Below are 20,044 nucleotides of genomic sequence, written 5' to 3' on the forward strand. Positions count from 1 at the left end.
GACGCAACTGCTCTCAGCATGAGGGCGACTGTTTGACCTCTTGCGTGAGTTGTGGGATGAGGGCTCCCTCCACTGCTTGCTGTTTCACGTTTGTTATGCAGTAGTGGCAGCAAAGTAAAGGCCAGCCTTGCTTTGTGCAAGGCAATACGTTATTGCAAGACCTTCATTCATTCATATAAATTCATCTTTAATACATTCATTTAAGTAAACTTATGTAAATTTATTCAAATTTTAAATGTAAGTTAATTCTTTTTCCTCCCGGCCCCCGACACAGTGTCAGGAAGATGATGTGGCCCTCCTGCCAAAAACTTTGGACACCCCTGAGATAGACTGTAGGTCAGGCTTTTCACTAATCTCACAATACTGGGTTCACAAGCCTGTACACTCAAATTCATGCAAGGTTTAGTATAGCTCTGGTTTCACCTCTACATTGAACCAGTGTCTCCTTTATCAAACCAATACTATATGTCAGGGGTGCCTCTCAATGCGGCCCTCAGGGGGTCCCCAGTCTCCAATGAGCCTCTGGCCCTCCAGAAATTTGTTGGAGCCCACACTGGCCCGACACAACTGCTGTCAGCGTGAGGGCGACTGTTTGACCTCTCACGTGAGCTGTGGGATGACAGCTCCCTCCACTGCTTGTTGTTTCATGTCTGAGATGCAGTAGCACCAGCAAAGGAAAGGCCAGCCTTGCTTTGTGCAAGGCCTTTTATAGGCCTTGAGCTATTGCAAGACCATTCATTCATAAGTTCATCTTTAATATATTCATTTATGTAAATTTGTTCAAATTTTAAATGTAAATTAATTCTTCCCCCCCCGGCCCCCAATACAGTGTCAGAGAGATGATGTGGCCCTCCTGCCAAAAACTTTGGACATCCCTGCTATATGTGATCATCCAATATGTTTACTTCAGAAAAGCTGAATGTCACAAACTAGGTGTACTAAGGGTATGTTGCCAGTATTCGTGCCTGAGGGATTAAGATAAGGTAAATTATTTGGTTTTACAGAAGCATGGCCTAAATCCCTCATACACAATCTCCAATGGAGCCATCTGGATCTTTTATAGGAGTTGTACATCAATATGGACTTGGGCTTGGTTGGTGTGACAGGAACCAGAAACCGGAGAACCACTAGCACCTCTTTATCAACCTATAGTTTCATCAAGTTGGCAGTGGATCAGGTTTATGAAAGCTGGAAAAAAATGTTCAATGTTTATGAAGTAGGATAATACTAATGAGATCTTAATTTTGCTTCTAAAGGGTAAAATCCTGTTCCAGGACAATTATCCTAGATCTTTTTGTCCAACTTTGGTTTCTCCAGCTCAGAGGATTGCATTGTTAAATTTACAGTCCTTATGGTTCATCAAAGTCAGCTTGAGATTGTCATTACACCAATCTCAGCCTTGTATTTAAGCACTACAATGCCCTTCACCATCAATTAATTTCCATAATGTGCGCAGTAGCCTTGAGTTGTTTACGGAAGTTACACCAGCAGCTCTTATTTTGCTTTCCAGACACTGAGTAGCTGAAGGTTAAAGTCAGAAAACAGGGCAGTCTCCAAGTATTTATTGCCAGTGCTGATAATTAGTGCCTAATGCCAGAATTACAGCAGCCAAACACCTATGCTGGTAATTCCACTCACACACACAATTAAATTCTGTACTCATGGAATGAGATATGTAGGCTGAATCAGACATGAAGGTCCAGAAAGAAACTGGAAAAATTCAGACCAGCTTTTTTTCTTCTTCATTTTTTCCTCCAAGGATGATTTTTAATTTTTCCTATGAAAAAATGGAAAGTTGGGAAACACTGAAAACCATTCTGATGAAATGTTTTTCTTTTCTAATGGGTGAAACATATTTTAAGGTAAGATTTTACTCACTCAAATGCCAGAAGCCGTGTGGCATGAAGATTTGTATGTAAGGGACTCTACAGAAGAAGAGAAAAATTGCAGTGCACACTGTAGGCAAAAGACTAGAGGCAAATCCAAGATGTATTTCTGCATCTAGTGGGCACTTCCCTCTTCCTGAGAGAAGCACACAGGGATTCGCTTCTTGAGGACTGCTACCTGCCTTCTTTGGTGACCGGTGCTCTACTTAAAAAAAAAAAGTAGTTTTTCAAAAAAAAGAGCAAAACGTTCAGTGCTCTTGCATCTGCCATCCTTTTGACTTGGTCTCAGTCAACATTTTCATCTCCCCTTTCAAATGACTGTGACCAAGACACCCTGCTACAAACTTGGAGGAAAAAAAGTTTTACGCTGCTTTGCTGGGGAATGGAAAGGGCAGAAGGAGCTGTGGAAGAAACTGAGGCTGTTGCAGGTACACCAAAGCCTCAGTGGAAGAATCTGTAAGTGTAGCTGAGAACACTAACCAGTCCAAGCATAGCATATGGTACAGCGGTTTGCAGCTGTGTAGCAGATATAAAATAAACCTAGGTTTTATATAAAAATAATGTGTATATATTTCATGTTTCCCCAAAATGTATCCTGAGACTTACAAGTTTCTGGAAATTTGACATCACTAAGCTGAACATAATCTGAAAAGTTCAAACCAATTGGCAGAAGATTTAGAACTGACACAAGAAGGCACCACAGCCACCCGCCTATAAGTCAATCTCACAGGTAAGTCGAGGGCAGGCACTCAGGGGAATAATGGAATTTTATGACCCTCAGTTAAGTCTGGGGTTAAACTTGGGGGGGGGGTGTCTAACTATAGTTTTGTCTGATTTTATCCAAGTCCAGATTCTGAAAAATAATCTACTAGTAATTGTTACCTAAGAAATGTACAGTCTCTAATTTATTAAACACATAATAAAAGATCCTAAGATACATTTTTATTCATTAAGTTTTAAATTCTGGTCTTCACAACCTTTCTGTAAACAGTATCAGAGCAAGTGCCTGAAAACAACATACCAGTAGAACCATTAATCAAATCCTTCTTTAAGGTGCCTAGTGTGTTAAGCCAGAGGCTCCACATACAATTCAATTCATAGCAGAGAGAAAAGTAAGAAGGACTAAGCGAGAGCAAGCACAGCTACACGTAGGCGCAACCCAATTTATTAAGAAGCAGACCCACTGCTTTCCATGGGTGCTATTCTTAAGTAATGGTGCACAGAATTGTAGCTTCTGAAACATCTGATGACACTGTTTCCACTTTCAGGGAAGGTGCACCTCCCTGAGCTGGTCTGAGGGCTGTTTCATTACCTCTGTTTATCCTCTTTATTTATAGCAGTGTCAAAGCAACTCATTTTGTATTTCCATGCATCTTGTACAAGAATCACAGTATAAAAATTTAAGATTGAAATGTATAGAGCACGGAATTACCTCCCGATCATCAAATTCACAGTACTGCAGATTCCACTTTGCTGACAGTGTCCTTACACATGCATAGGTATTGTTGTATGCATCTTCACAAACACAGTCTGGAAAGCAATGCTGCAAGAACAGAGAAGTGTTCATATTCATATTCACACAAAGCTAAATACTGGAATAGCAACACAGATCTAGATCCACCTGGAGCCTGTGGTGACCTCCACACTTATTTTTATACTATATCCTTCTTGCCTTTCAAGCCCACACGCAACATATTGCTCCTAATCTTTATGCACAAACCATTTCTCTACTTCATAGGATATGAGGAATTCTAAAAGTAAACAAAAAATACATACGGTGACACCAGGCCCAAGGGCAGGACAGGTAGGATCACTGCTGTTATGACCTTCTCCTTGGTATTCAACCAAGACGTCTGATCTCCAGGTCACATTTGTGTCTCCTCTCTAAAAGAAAACAAACATTAACAAATGGGGGGGAGTTGACTTTTTTTGTGGGCAAATGGAATGTAAGTTTCTTAGATAAAAAAGTGCTTTTAGTCATAATTTTGGAGATAAAGTCTGAGTGTGCAACAGCAGCAAAAAAGGTAGATCTGAAGAAATAACCCACCGTCATTCAACCCTCTAGTTTTTTTGACTTTGGATTGTTACAATTTTGAATCTCTGGGTTTCAAAAACACCAGAGTTGTTAAGAAACATCAACCTATACAAAATCTCAAATTACCTGATGACCCACTAAGTGTATTAAGTGATGTCTACTAGATTCACAATGGATACGCATCTTAAGTAGTAGTAATAATAATAGCATTTGTATACCACCTTTCTCACTGACTCTCATAAGTCACTGTGAGAGACTTAGGGCGCAATCCTAACCCCTGATGTCAGTGCTTTCCAGCACTGGCACAGTGGTGCCAATAGGATGTGTGCTGCACCCTGCAGTTGGGTGTCACTCAGAGGCCTCCTCAAAGTAAGGGAATGTTTGTTCCCTTTCCTCAGAGCTGCACTGCCCTTATGTCAATGCTGGAAAGCACTGACATCAGGGGTTAGGATTGTGCCCTTACAGACTCAGTACTGCAAATTCAACAGAACATGGGCAAGCAATCTTTTCTACTGCCTCTTCTCAAAGACAGTTCCCCAAGCCCCTGGGACCCTTGGAAACAATCTTGGAAGCAAAATCTGGTACTTTGGGGTGGAAAGAAACTGCTGGAAACTAGGCACAAGCACCTTCCATGAGGGGAGCTCTAAGGAGTAAGTCTCACTGAACACAGCAAGACTTCTGCATAAATATGCAATGAATTATGCTGTAAGAAATTCAAGCTTTTGTGCTCAAAGACAGTATGCTAACTTGCATGTTACAAACATCTACCTTTCCTATGCTACTTGACTCATCTGGAATCTGGCATAAATTATTTCTCCATTTTTCATTTTTATGGCAAATAAAATGAGGTAAGGTATCTAATGCCTTCATGCAGCTCACAATACATTTAGTTTAAAAGTGGCTTCTAATCAAAATATGCAATAGCCATTCCTACAAATACCAAGACAGTAAAGACTGTATGAAAGCACTATGTACAGATCATCCTAATCCAATTTACAAAGTGGTATCTGCATAGGGCAATCCTTGCAGTAGCATTGGAATACTGAAGAACCCCACCTGTGTACTTACCAGAAGAGGCAATAATGACATCCCATCCATCTGTGTTTTATTTATATCATAGCCAGCAATATCTAAAATAGTAGGACCCAAATCAATGTTTGCCACCAGCATCTAGAACACAGGAGAAACAACGTATTACAGAACTAAGATCAACATGAAGCACAGATCTGTTAATTCTGCATTGATCAAACATGCCAGCTACCACATTCCTCTCCACTTCCTTTGACCACCTTTGTATACTTCCTCTGTATTATAAAGAACAGTGAACACAAGTTAAAGCTTCAAGGAGTAGCTGAGTGGCAAACCGCTCTGGCTACTCCTAACTGCAATTTACGCACACTCCCCTTGATGCACTGTCTAGGTAGGGCCCCTTCCATGTAAACTTGGGACTGGTAGCTGCCACTGCATCACCCTCAGGATGGTCTTTGCTTCTGGTATTAAGAGGCCAGTGTTTTTCTTTAACTGAACATTATATTTTACAATAAAGAGGGTACAGTACAAGAAGATACACATCAGTGTTGCATAACAGGAGTAGCTAGCTTTTTAACTTTAGGGGACCTGGACCTCCAGCAGGTGTGGCCTGTCATCTGTGAGATGACAAGCAGCACCTGCTGAAGTCTCCTCATCCACACAAGTGTTACAGGTCCCTAAAGCTGAAGGGCGCTGGCCACCAATGTTGTATAATAATTCAGATCTTATCTTCTCTTTCCATTTGTGCATGCATAGAACCATAAAACTTCAGCCATATTCAATTCCACTGCTTTCAAGAGACAGCAAAAAAGGAATAGGGAATCTCCAGGAAAAAAATTAAAGTTGTTCATATTTCTTGCTTTTCCTTTTTAATAAAAAGAATATCTGCTCCTTCGTACCCAAGTGCCAGTTCTCCTAACCATGACTACATATTTGGGGGCAATAAGAATACATCTGCAGAATGCCAGTCCTGGTTACATATTCCAGCTTTCTAAAAAACATCTGAACAAGAAATCTATTTCTCATCCGCTTGACATCTGAGAAGTTACAATACAACACACAGACCCAGTGGTGTTGCTTGGGGGGCTATAAGGCATTGCGTTTTTCAGGGAGCTTCATCACAGCCTGCACATGGCCCCTCCGCCTCTCCTTTGGAGCCATTCCGGGCAGGGGGAGCAAAATGGAGGTGTACACCATCTGGGAGTATTCCAGGTAGTTTCTTAGGAAATATTTTAATTTAGGCTTGCAAACAACCAAACTCACCTGCTCACACATGCATACAAATCAGCACCATTAACCAGGCAAGGGTGCTTCAACACCATTTTTGGAAAATACACAATAAGACAGATGTGGGTGGGGGTAGGAAGGCTAATAAGTCTATGGATTTCTTTGCAAAGCCAACTCAGGAACAAATACCATTTAGCAGTTCTGACAAATGCTCTATGTTACATTCTATGCAACTGCAGACTTTCCAACTCAATTTTCTCTGTTTTGGGCTCAACAGATTTGAATTCATAATATTAGCTCCACACATTGTTGACTCATTCAGTTTGGACTTGCAGCTGTTCTGGAATTAAGACTGCTTTGAAAACATATCCCAAAATGCACTGTAGTGTTGTCATGTGCAAGCGTACCTTTTTTGTCTGGTTGGGCTTGATTCCTGGACCTCGAACAAGAAGTGGGACTTTAATGTCAAACTCATAAAGCTGCCGTTTGTCAATAGGCAAAGAAAACTGACCTTAAAAAGACATACAGAGTAGAAATCGTGACTTAGTCCATTTTTAATACTATAGTTAAATACCATGAGAGGGCAAAGATAGTTTGTATACTATCTCACCAATTAGAGACACATCTGTCTAGTTTCTTAGGAAATATTTTAATTTAGGCTCCCCAGCACTGGCCTTAAGTTTAGAGTTTTCCTAACCCAGTTAAATATTCTACGGAGAAATATCAGTGGTAGATGACTTCAAAGTGATATGATAATCAGATCTGGATGTCAATAATTTTCAAGACCACAAATCTATAGCTCTTCTCCACAGCAGTTCCCAAAAATTATCTATTTCTTTTCTGAATTGGTTCCAAATGCATGCATACAACTCCTATGTAAATTCTGTTTATGTAGAAATTTATATTTCTAGTTATACAGAAACTTTATATATAAAAGACCTACCTGTATGAAAGCCATTGTCAGATGTATAAAAAATGTATGTATTATTCAGCTCTCCATGGAATTCCAACCTCTTCACAAGTTTTTCTATCAGGTCGTCCACTGACAAAAGTGTCTGCCACCTGCGTGCCAACAGCATTGTTCAGCTGTACTACAACGAATAGTATGTGTGCATGCAAAATGTAAGTTGCACAGCTCAAAGTGAAAGTTGTTAAAAATTGAGGTTGCACAACCTAACTATATTTTGATCTGAAAACCTGAATCTGCTGTACAAATGTCTAACCTGCTATAAGCAGCTTCTGATGGCATTCCACTAACCTAAGATTAAAGCCTGCATTTTCACCTACCTGTAAACTGAACCAGACTAGGCATTAATGTACTTAACCTAACTTAAAAGATCTGTAAAAATTTAATTATTCAAAAACCATTAACAAAATTTGGTAGTAATGAATGCTTTTAGAAACTTAAAACTTTTAGAAACTGTTTTGTATGCACAGGTGGGGCCTTGGTGTTCGTGAGGGATCTGTTCTTGGATCCCCTGAGGGTACCAAAAACCACAGATGAGCAAATTCGCTGTTTCAGCCCCTTAAAGCCTTCAAAAGCAACCAAAGTTGGGTTCTGGTCACCTCTGGAGGACTTTCTGATGCCCAGAGACTGCCTGGAGAGTTTTTTGGTTGAAATGGTTTTTCGGCCTGAAAAGTGACATTTTTGGGCCTGAAAGCCCACAGATTGTGGCCTCTGTGGGCTTCACAGCTCTGGTTGCCTTCAGAGGGCTCAGGCTGGGCCAACTCTGGTTCAGCGCAGGTGCAGGGGACCAGCAGTGAGCCAGAGCCACAGATACATAACCTGAGGATATGGAAGCCCCACTTGTAAACACTAAATTTCCTTTCCTGTCCAGTAAAGCCTACCAAGAAGTTTGATTCAATTTGTTTAATACTGAGAATGTCTATTCAGATGTTTATAATGCTATGAACATGAAAATCTACAACACTAGTCTTGAATCTTTTTTGTGGCATGACCTCAATAAATAAAATAAGGTATGAGACTGGGGAGCCACTGTTTACCCTCCCAGGACCCTATCAGCCCACTCTCCACCCCCCCATTAGACCCTCCCATCTCTGTTCACTGTAAACAAATACTCAATAAGAATGCTCTCTGAATGAGCAGAAAAGGAACTGCCATGAAGCCTAGCACTAGTGAAAGCTATTTTACCACAATTGCTAAGAACTTGAGAAGGACTGGACACAATCTCTTGGTACCTGAAGGGGCACACCAGATACCTCCTCCTTTACCAGTTGGTGCTCCAGTTCAGTGTCTTCAACCTATTTTGTTCCCATAAGTTGCCACAACCCCACAACTGAGGCTTCATGACCTGATAGGGGTCACAACCCCAATGTTGAAGAACACTGATCTACAAGATTCACAGTCCTGAAACTGAGCACCAACAGAGCTTCTAAGGCTACAATCCTATACACTAGCAGTTCCCAAACTGTTGGGACTCAAAACATCATACTGCTGCATTTGCAGTATGCAGCTCCCAGAATTGACTGGTGATTACATCATCGCCAGTCACTTCTGACTCCAGAAGCACTGCCCACCTCTTCAAACAGTAGTAAGAGGGTCGAGGCAGTACAGAGGGCTTTACTTATCATGCGGTTTTCATGTGCTGGAGCTCTTCCCGCCACATTGAGTCCCCAATCACTGTTTGGCACAGAGTGGCGCTGACTCCCTACTAGGGCAGTGGACAACTCTGCCGCCCCAGCAAATGCCTTGTGATGCCCCAGGACATTACAATGTACAGTTTGGGAATCACTGCTATACACGCTTTCCTAGGAGTAAACCTCACTTTACACAATGGAACTTTTGAGTATGCACAGAAATGGGCTGTAAAGGACCTGCCACCTCCAGCAAAGCTTGTAGATCTACCAGCATGATGAACTATGGGTATGGCCCATCCCTTTCAGCAGCTATGCAAGTAAAAGCTATAGTAGAGAACAGTTAAGATGGTAGTTAAGGTCACTGGCTGTTTGGAGGACTATTTTGGTGAGGAAAGACTGATGTTTCAGTTTGCTTGTCACAGGTGGCTCATTACTCGTTAATGGATCTCACAAAGCAGGAAACACTGCACACATTCCCAAGGAATACATTTTTGCAAGTCATATGTCTTTGTTTCAGTTTAGACACAATGCAAATATTCTTACCTTTTCCTAAAAGCATCATCTAGAAACTGTATTGATGAATTAGTCATTGGAGTTTTTGCTTGTCTGATGAGCCAATGCTTGTCCTATAAAACACACATTAACACTCATTATTTTGGATTTGAAGGCCCAGCTGGAGTTTCCAAAGGACTTCTCTTATTTTTCATATTTCAGATAGTTTCATATGAATGATGAACAGCATCAAAGGCCAGATGAAATGCTATGGCACCTCACAGACCAAATGCTCTTCAAGTAGTACAACAGAAGCCCAAAAAGCTGTACTCACTTTTTAAAATGAAAACATATTGTTTTGACACAAGCTTTTACAGGGCTAAAGACAAAGTAGTTTGACAAAACACTGAAGCTGACTGTAGACCTTCAAGATTAAAACAAAACACAGGGCCTTGAACAGGAGGAGTAGAGAAACAGAATACTCTAAAAGTTATTGAAATATATCTCACTCTTCTCAAACTATGAGGTAGAGGTACATGGCCTTGATTTTCATCTAGAATCAGCATGACTGGCACCAATCTAATCTGGAGTTGACAACATGAATGACTGCATCACTGCCTGCCTAACAATGTTCCTACACACTTGACCGCAGAACAAAAAGATTAGGTCAGTGGGTTCAAGACAGGAGTCTTTTCAACAACAACTGAAGGTCAAATAATGTCAAGACACTGGTTAGTAACACTATTTTCATCATTGAGAGAGAGACACTTCTGGGCAACTTCAACCTGTACAAATAGTACATTCAAGTTCTGGAGCTCTTTGCTTACTGTCTGATTTGCTTATTGTTAGAAACATTACAGGTAGGTTGGTCAGTAAAGAGCCATCTCAAGACCTTCAGCAAAAATCATCTACTTTTACATGCATTATAAATTAGAGAGGCAAAAGAGGGATGTTCTAGGTTCTGAATGTCAGAAGGCTGGAGAAGATTCTACAGCATCAACAATTCAATACACACAATGGATAAGAAAAACTAAGCCTGTTCCCAAAGTACTGCCAACCAGTACAGGAGGACAAATGGAGGACAAAAGCAGTTCAGGAAACAAAATTGCTGAATGCAGACATCAAGAGTTGCGATCAAGGTGAGGAAGAGGCTGAATGCCAGTGCCTTCCTCCTTTCCCCAGATCTGCCCCTTGCTCTGGACCAAAACAGGAGACTGTGCTTCCACCACAAAGACTAAAATCAGCCAGAGAGAGACTGTCTTTGAAAGCCTCCCTCCCAGTTAAGATGAATTCTCAAAAAGCTATGCTACAGCATGTAGCCAGTGGTCCAGAAGGCCTGGGCTCTGACTGAATTCAGATACCAGGCAAGTGAAGAGTTAACACATAAAAAGAGTTTATTAAAAACAAAGGCAGGATGATAGGATAACACAAGGAGGAAGAAAAAGCACAAGCAGACTTAAAGATGGCTTGGGAGATGGAAGAAAAAAGATCTTAGCAAAAGTATAGCAAGCAATTACAAACACTAAAAAGTAAAAATAAAATCCCCAACAGGTCGATCTTGCTGATCCTAATTGTATGTACTTCACTTTCTGGACTTCATTACACTTCTCCAAACCCAGGGGAGGCAGGAGGGCTTGACCACACACCCATATGAGCTCTGATGGAGCCAAGTTGAGGCACACACAAGTAACCCTGGGCTTCACCTTAAGTAACTCAGTGAGATCATTACCCTACCCAGCTGGCTGTTTTACAACCATCTGGGTTTCTCATCCCACCCTCCAACGAGATGAGGTGAGCGGCAATGTCCAATGGACTGGATATTATGAATTCAAGGCATCAAATTGATTTCCTTGACTTGGCTTTTCCATGGCATTTACCCATTAATTATTTTGAGCATGCATTAATCAAACCTATTTGTTAAGTATCAACAAACCCATACCTTTCCATGAATATTGAAATTACTGTTTCTTGGAGCACTGACATTCTGGAAGGTTTGTTTATATTGAGGAGCAGCTATCCAAGGTGAGTGAGGTGCTGGAGTTGCTATCATCATGAAGAATGGCTCAAAGTTGGACTTATATTCCAGGAAGTCCAAGGACATGTTGGCCTGAACACAAACACTTGTTATTTTAACATTCCAAATCACAAAATACTATTAAACTGTCATCCATGCAGACAGCAAGAAACAGATATTTAGGTTAAAGTCAAAACTTACAAATACCTGAAGTGCTTGAAGAGTTAAACTTATTTCATGTGCTCCTTTATTTTCATTTTACTATATAAGTAATGCTTTGTGAGATTAGGCAATATTAATTTCTTGTTACATTCTGAAAATAAACCTTGAGCTTTCCTTAGGCGTAGCATTTCACCTTAGAAAAATGCCATGTTGTCACCCACTTGCAGGAGAAGAATTTGTTAAAAAATTGCAACTTCAAACATTTATGTTTAGAGCACCTCTCTGCAAGAAGTCACTCATTAATTTGAGATTCCAGGCATACAAGCAGACCATTTAGATTTGGAGCGGCTTGTCTAACCTTACCCATCAGCTCCACACTGCAACCTCTCACTGTAGTGACCTCCAGAAACAAAGCAATGGCCATAACTATGATTAGTCAATTCAAACAACAGGCCAAAAACACTCAAATTTTTGTCTTCATGGTTTGGGACAAGGTTGGAACTGAGTCACTGCATACAGAACTGGGAACTGGGAGTACCTGTATTTTTCTACAAGTGTCTCTGTAAAGCAGGACACACTGTACTGTAGGATTTGCAAAGTTGATTTGCACACAGGATCTTGATAAACTAGTTTGCTTCAGGATTACCTAATAAGTTCAACTTAACATAGTACTCGAACCAAATAAAAACATGTCTTGCTAAATACCAGTTGTTGAGAAATTCTCACCAGTACATCCGTGAGGTAATCAACACTGTAGTTCTCACCATGCTTCCGTGCTTTTCCGTTCACTGAAAGTGTGTAATTGTAGTACTTTGAGTTTTTTTCCTGTGAAATAAAACAAAAGCCACTTCATATGTGGAGAAACTAGGCAGCTCTGTGTTTTAAGTTACAGTAAATTTAACCATGGTAAGGAATTTAACTATTCCACAGTTTTAAGACAGCAGTCTAGTAACCAACTCTGAACCCTAAAAACAAATCCAGATTCCAAAACCACCACTTGCTTCCACAAAACTTTGCCTGTATGTTCAGACAGTTTTTTAGAGTGCCCCCATCTTGAGTGGAGCGGCAACCAGGAGAATTTTTCCATAAGACTCTCCATTTATGGAATACTCTTAACAGAAAGGTCTATCTGATGCAAAATTTACTTAGTTCCAAGTTCTGTTAAAAGCATTATTTTATCCAGAGCTTTTATACAGTCAGTGAACATGCTTGTCTATGAACAGGCCAAAGTCTGTGGCTAAGACAATGCCTGAACTGGGGACTTCCTGCCTTGTAGCTCACATTCTTTGCCATTACACTAAACATCTTTTGTACATTACACTGCGCTAAAATGATAGCAGGTGCTCCATGCAGAAGTGCAGCAGCACCCTGGATTCCATTCACATGACCAGCACAGCTCTGCACACTCAAGATTTTTCGTGATCACAATCACCCTTGTGTCTTCTTTAAGTGATCTGACTGTCAGCTCTATTCAAGCTCACACTGCCTTCTGTTCCCTCACCTCTGCTTTTCCAAAAGCCCAGGAACAGGAAAAGGAGAAAGCAGCATCAGGAGGGGCAGCAGCATCATGGCAGAGTAAGGGAAAAGTGGGGTAAAGGGAGAAGGGCACCTATCATGACAGACGGCAGTGACACTAGGGGGCTTGTGGGTTCTGACCTAGAATGCGGCTGCCCCACTGAATAGGAAAGGCTGGCCAAGGTTAACTGACATCAATCCATTAGAAAAACATACCTAAGACAATTCTAACAGCCCATGAAATTAAGAATATGAATGATAATTATGTGACACTTACCAATGCATACCAAAAACTCCATCCAGGAGGAACATGGCCAATTCCACCTGCATCTTCTGACCCATACTAAAATTAAAAGAATCAACCATTTATGTGAGCCAGTAGTTAACAGGATTCTTTCAACCCACTGATGGCCAACTTGCAGCATGGAAGCCCTGAACAAAAGCCCCAAAGCTATTTTATCAGGCATCTGGGAACCTCGCCAAATTTTACTCAAAAGTATGGTCAAGAGCTCGCCGATAGTTTTAAGTACAGTTTTAAGTACAAAAATTCCACTATAAAATTATGACTTGTTTCAGATCTCTCTTTGGATTTTGCATGCCGTGCCTCAGCTATGCCCAAGCACACACAGCTCTTCCAGATGGTACCAACTTTTCATGAAACTTAACCACTATTAGCAGTGTCAGGTCCCAATCCTATCCAATTTTCCAGCCCCAATGCAGCTGCAATGCATTCCCTATGCAAGGGAACAAATAGTCCCTTACCTTGAGGAGGCCTCCATAACTACCCTCCCACCACAGGATGCAGAGCAAATTCCATTGGTATGGCTACACCAGGGCTGGAAAGTTGTATAGGATTTGGCCCTCAGTTTGTTTTGCAAATCTTGCTCCCAATTCCTCTGTCTGAAGAATACACTGGCCCTTGAAAATACTATGTTGGCAATACCTTGTTTCATTTGCCTACAAGATGCATTGTCCCCTTGAAGTCACAGCTGTTTTATATTCACAACCCTCATATTTAGTGGCAGGAGGGTGTCTATGTAAAGATCCACATATAGTGAAAGTATTTCAGGGATATACAGGGATGTATTTCAAGGATGTATATCAACCCAGTCATTTTAAAGTTATAAGACATATCAGCAAGTTGCACTGGTTAAGATTATCATTCATTTTTGCATCTAAACACAGCAAAGAGAATAATAACTTATTATTCCTCCTCTATTTTGGTAGCTAAAGAAGGAAGAATTCGGCTATTCCTTGTAGGTTTTTAAAACCAGTTACCATGTAAAGGAATAACACTACACAGGTCAGTCCTCATTATCTGCTGATTTGGGACCTGGAGGTTTGACTTACCATGGGTCCCAACAAGGAGGCCAAACTGTATGTCCTGGGTGCAACTGGAAAAGTCTCCAAGCTTCTGAAGGTCCCTGGAAGGCCTTAGAACGCACTTCTGGGTGGTTGTTGTTGTTTTTTAAACCAGAAGTGCATTTCTAAGGTCTTCTGAGGGCCTCAGACCACCTTCTGGGCATGGGTGCCTATCCCCACCCGTGGATTTCATTATTCAGAGGTTTGGTATCTGTGGGGTTCCGGAAACGGAAACCTCATGGATGCCGAGGTCTGACAGTATAACTTGGATATGGACCTAGTTTTACATGTCTGCAGACATATTGATTTTAACTCTCCAACGAGCTGAAATAGTGCAGTAATAGTGCCCGATACATCTGTTGACTTCTTACAACTTCTACACACATAGTATATGTGATAAAATATCAAAAAATCCTATGTTTCTCAGTTTTGGTATTACCTCTCAAATACAGACATCAGTTTAGAATTGCTAATGAGTAAATGAGTCAATTTAGACTAGTCAGTTCTAAGATTACAATGGGTTGAGTTGTAACAGCAATTTCCCACAACAAAAATTAAGCCTAGAGATGCAAGAAAGAGAAAACCCTATACTGTAAATATTGTCCTTAGGAAAGCTAGTTTACCGGATATGCTCTGTCAGACATCAGAATGTTGATGTCTGCTTTACACCCAGCTTTTCTGAACTCCACGCTGGGCTGCATTCCACCCTTGAGTCAGCCTTGATACTACAAACACTAGATAAAAACCCCAGGATATGTTTCTCATAGGGGAGACACAAGGAAACTACATAACAGCCCTGAAAGATCAGGCCCATGGCTCATCTAGTTCAGCTTCCTGTTATCTCACAGTGGCCCACCGATGCCTCAGGGAGCAGACAAGAACACAAAAGACCTGCATCTTCCTGCCACTCCCCTGCACCTGGCATTCTATTTACCCTCGCACCTCCAACAAAGGCATCAGACTGCCCTTGGTTTTAACATGAGCCACTTTATTAAATACAAGTGACCAATTTTTAACACATGAAACCTACTGAACACATCCTCCCTTTCTCACCAGTCTGGGGCAGGTGAAAAACTATCATTCATGGCCAATTTGTATGATAGAAAAAAAATTCCTATCCGGTCCTCATAATGAGCGACCAGCTAATCTCAGACTGTACATCCCCATCAGGGCTTGTAACCTGTGATAAACTTTTCCTCCAAAAATCTGTCCAATCCTGTTTTAAAGGCATTTAGGCCAGATGCCATCACCATGTCCTGTGGCAAGGAGTTCCACAGACTAATTACAAGCCTGATAAAGAAATATTTTCTTTTGTCTGTCCTAACTCACCCAATAATTTTAGTGGATGTTCCCTGGTTCTGGGCAAGTAGAGAACAGAGCATCCCTCTAGTCACTCTATTCATCCCCTGCATAATTCTGCATGTCTCAATCATGTCCTCCCTCAGGCAGATCTTTTCTAGACTGAACGCTGAAGCCTTTCCTCATAAGGGACAGCCCAGTAATAAATTTTGTCACTGTCTTCACCTTTTCTAGTTCCATGATATCCTTTTCAAGATGTGGTGACCAGAACTGTGGTTTCTGTGGTGACCAGAACTTTTCAAAATGTGGTTTCCCCTGGGGGCTGGGGATAAGAATAGGCCCTCAGTTTGGCTGTACTTGTCGTAAGAAGCGACTAAACAGCCACCGGGTAGATGGGGCTCATCAGCCTGGGAAGGCAGCTCATCTGAGAGAAGGAAAACTCTGATCCCAAACCTCCACTGCCTTGTGGCTACATCCAGTTATGGAAAAGGCTTCAGGAGTCAACCTCGAGGCAAAATCCAGAGCCGGAGTCCCTGAGGCAGTTCATGGCTGAACACAGTCACGTTCTGGCAACTCCTGCGACGCCGCTGGAACCAACCGTATTGGCCTCTGCCTTTCCATTGGACCATTTCAGCGACGTGGAGAGGGGGGATTTGCTGCATGGGAAACAGCCTATCCTCCATACCTACTTTACCCAGGCTTCGTGCACTGGAGAGGACACTGTTCCAGAACCACCATTTAGAGCGTGACACCATAGTCTTCCGAGACTGAAGGATGCCAACAACTGACCAGAACTGAACACAGTACTCCAGGTGTGGCCGTACCATCGATTTGTACAATGGCTATAATATTAGCTGTTTTAATCTTAATCCCCTTTTTAATGATCGCTACCATGGAACTGGTCTTCTTCACTGCTGCCGCATATTTGGGTTGACATTTTCATCGAGCTGTCCACCAGGTCCCTAAGATCTCTCTCCCGAGCTGCCAAAGAAACCTCAGAACCCAATAGCCTATATATGAAGTTTTGATTTTTTGCCCCAATAAGCATTACTTTACACTTACACTTACACTTACATGCATCTGCCATTTTGCTGCCCATTCTCCCAGTTTGGAGAGATCCTTCTGGATTTCTTTACAATTCCTTCTGGTCTTCACCACCTTGTCCAGGACAGTTCCCTGGGGCATACCGCTTTTCACCTCTCTCCACTGTGAAAACAGCCTATTGACACCCACTCTGTTTTCTGGTCCTCAATTAATTCTTAATCCATAAGATGACCTGCCCTCTTACTCTCCGACTGTGCAGTTCTCAGCAGCCTTTCCTGAGGGACGGTATCAAATCCCTTCTGAAAATCCAGGTATATAATATTCATGGATTGTCATGCATCCACATGCCTGTTGACCTTTTCAAAGAATTCTAAAATGTTTGTATTCTAAAAAACTTACCCTTACAGAAGTAGTGGTGTTTCTCCCTCAGAAAAACTTGTTCTTCTGTGTGTTTTATCTTTAATTAGGCTTTTTACCATCTTACCTGGAACAGGTGTTAGGCTGACTGGCCTATAGTTTCCTGTGTCTCCCCTCCTTCCTTTTTAAAAGATTGGTGTTGCATTTGCTACCCTCCTGTCCTCCGGCACCATGGCCATTTTTAAGGAACAAGTAGCATATTACAGTTAAAAGAACAGCAACTTCAATCTTCAGTTCCTTAATAACTCTAGGTGGATGCCATCTGGGCATGGCGACTTACTGATCTTTAACTTATCAATTAGATCTAGAACATCTCTTAACTTGTTCTAGATCTAATTGATAACTTCTATCCTCCGAGTCAGGAGGAGCTGCTCTGATAGCAGTATCTGCCCGAGGTCTTCTGTAGTGAAGACAGATTTAATTCATTAATTTCTCTCCTCTCCCTTTTATCTCTCCTTTTCCATCTAGTGGTCCAACCGCCTCTCAGGCAGAAGAAGCTTTTATTATTCTTTATGTTGCTGGCCATGCATTCCTCAAAGTCTTTCTTGGGCTCCTGTATCAGCTTCTTACATTTCTTTTGCCAGAGTTTGTGTTCCTTTTTATTCTCCTCATTTGGACAAGACTTCCATTTACAGAAGGAAGCTTCCTAACCTTTTACAGCCTCTCTAACTTTGCTCGTTAGCCATGCCAGTACCCTCATGAACTTAGTCCAGCCCTTCTTTCTTTGCAATACAAACTTCCACTGGGTCTCATTGTTTTAAACAGCGTCCATCTACTCTGGAGAGACTGGACTCTTTACAACAGATGCTGGCTGTCTGAAAGTTGCATTTAGAAACTCATTTCTAAATTCAATTGCATTTAGAAACATCATGACAACCACCACCATTCTGGGGGGCAACTGGCAAGCAGACTTCACATAATCTTGGTAATCCAAAATTAAAGAAGCAGTTCCCTACATACTACTGCTGTGTGAAGCAAACACTCGACAGAAGCATTTCCAGGTGCTTATGTGTGGTGGCTGTAATATCAAAAAAGTCTTTCCAAGTTTTATAAGTTAGTTGTAAATTCTAGTTTGCTTATTAAATTTCTCTTTCTGTTTCTGGACAATTTTAGACAAATATTCCTTGACCTTTGCAGGGAGGTCATAATACACAGACATGCACACAAACTTTTAAACAGAGTTCAAGTAAGATCAAGCAAAATATATAAAAGCATACCTCATTCAAATATTTCCCAGCAAAGAATGTCTGATAGCCACACATAGACTTGAGGATAGCTGGAAAGGTATACGGTTCCTGAATCTTTTGCCAGGCTTTGCTACTGCAATTTCCTTCTAAAGTGTTGTTGACAACATGGTGATTATGTGGGTATTTTCCTGACAAGATGCTGGCTCTACTGGGACAGCACAATGCACTGGGCACATACTAAAAAACAAAATGAAAGAACATGGAACAAGTGTTATACAGCAGGTATTTCTAACAATAACTAAAGAATTGGCTGTTGGTACATTTTTAGTGTGCAATAAGAATGTAGAAACCCTATGTGATTTACCCTAAGAAACTAACAGATTACTAACATTTCTATTTTATTGACAGAACTGAGGCAAAAGTAGTACTACTTGCAAAAACCAAGCTGTAAGCAATCAGTTGGATTTGAATCCGAATGCAGAGTATACATTTTTATTTATTTTAGAACGTCTACTCTGCCTTTCCCTTTTTAACCAAAGTAGCTTACAGTATAATTAAAAAGCATAGAATATAATAAAACCAGACATGACCATCAATAAAAATACCACCACTAGAAACACGTTAACAGAAAATATTAGGCTGAAAAGGTAAGACAAAACATTTTAAAACCTGCCAGAAGAGTTCCCCTTCAACAGATGTTGAAAAGTTTTCTTCAACAATGAGGGCGAGGTTCTCAGTTCTAAAGAGAAGGAGTTCCACAACTCTGGTGCTGCCACCACAGAAAAGACCTTCACCCACACTGCCACCCTAGTTTCAGCTGGTGGTAGCACAGTAGAAAAGCCCCCACCAGATGACCTTAGGAAACAGGCCACCCTGGCTTAAAAATGTCAGCACCAGCACCCTGAATTGCAACCCAGAAATGAACTAGCAGCCAGTGCAGCCACAGGAGCAGAGATTTGACCAAGCCAACTTCCAAGCTACCATGAACAGTGCATTCTGCCTCAAATGCCATTTTCAGACAGTTTTCAAGGGCAATCTCACATACAGAGCAATAATTAAGCCTTGATGCCACCAATGCACGGAAAACTGTGGTCAGCTCTGACCAACAGAAGTAAAGCCACAGTTGGCACTTCAGCATAAGCTGGAAAAGAGCTGCAACACTGACAACCTTGGCTATTCAGGAGGACCTGTAACTGCAAACCTGCTCCTGCAGAGGGAGTGCAACCCCATTCAGAACAGACTGATAGCCTGATATTGCATTATAGATCTCCAGACCAAGAGGACCTCTGCTTTGAGTGCATTTAATTTCAGCTTGTTAGCCTTTATCTAGTCCCCTACAGCCCCTAAGGTAACATGCTAGATACCCACAGCCTCCCTACCATTCAGTGGTACAGAGAAATAGAACAGGATGTCATTAGCATATTTATGACACCTACGTCCCAACACTTGAATGCTTTCCAGGTGCTTCATGTAGGTGCTAAATACCACAGGGAACATGTTTTAACCTATCACAGGGCACGTATGGAGAGGTCTCCTCTAGGATAGAGATACAGGCACAGCCAGTGCCATGCTAGTTTGCACTCTAGGCAAGGCTAACTACTTACCTCCCTCTCCATCCGATTTTTTTCACAAGACTTTATAATTATATTCTATAGCACTGCTGTGTCATTTATCTTAAAATAAATATAATTTGTCAGTAGAGTTTTTACATGGATTTAAAAAACTAAATTGTATAAAACTGAGCACATCTGAGGTCTGAACCTAATGTGGCTGCTTA

The 20,044-nt window shown here is 41.3% G+C and overlaps 1 protein-coding gene across 1 annotated transcript in view; it reads right to left on the reverse strand.

Moving 5' to 3' along the window:
- Positions 1-20,044, reverse strand: part of GNS (glucosamine (N-acetyl)-6-sulfatase) — a 28,302-nt gene that overhangs the window by 4,871 nt on the left and 3,387 nt on the right. The window contains exons 3-12 of the mRNA XM_066634085.1: positions 18,298-18,504; positions 13,236-13,301; positions 12,170-12,268; positions 11,207-11,374; positions 9,319-9,401; positions 7,121-7,239; positions 6,585-6,688; positions 4,990-5,091; positions 3,663-3,770; positions 3,319-3,429 (exon numbers count right to left, since the gene is read on the reverse strand). Coding sequence (XP_066490182.1) covers positions 3,319-3,429; positions 3,663-3,770; positions 4,990-5,091; positions 6,585-6,688; positions 7,121-7,239; positions 9,319-9,401; positions 11,207-11,374; positions 12,170-12,268; positions 13,236-13,301; positions 18,298-18,504 — 1,167 coding nt within the window. The remainder of the gene's footprint in view (positions 1-3,318; positions 3,430-3,662; positions 3,771-4,989; positions 5,092-6,584; positions 6,689-7,120; positions 7,240-9,318; positions 9,402-11,206; positions 11,375-12,169; positions 12,269-13,235; positions 13,302-18,297; positions 18,505-20,044) is intronic.

This window comes from Tiliqua scincoides, chromosome 7 (assembly GCF_035046505.1).
Source record: "Tiliqua scincoides isolate rTilSci1 chromosome 7, rTilSci1.hap2, whole genome shotgun sequence".
Lineage (NCBI taxonomy): Eukaryota > Metazoa > Chordata > Lepidosauria > Squamata > Scincidae > Tiliqua > Tiliqua scincoides.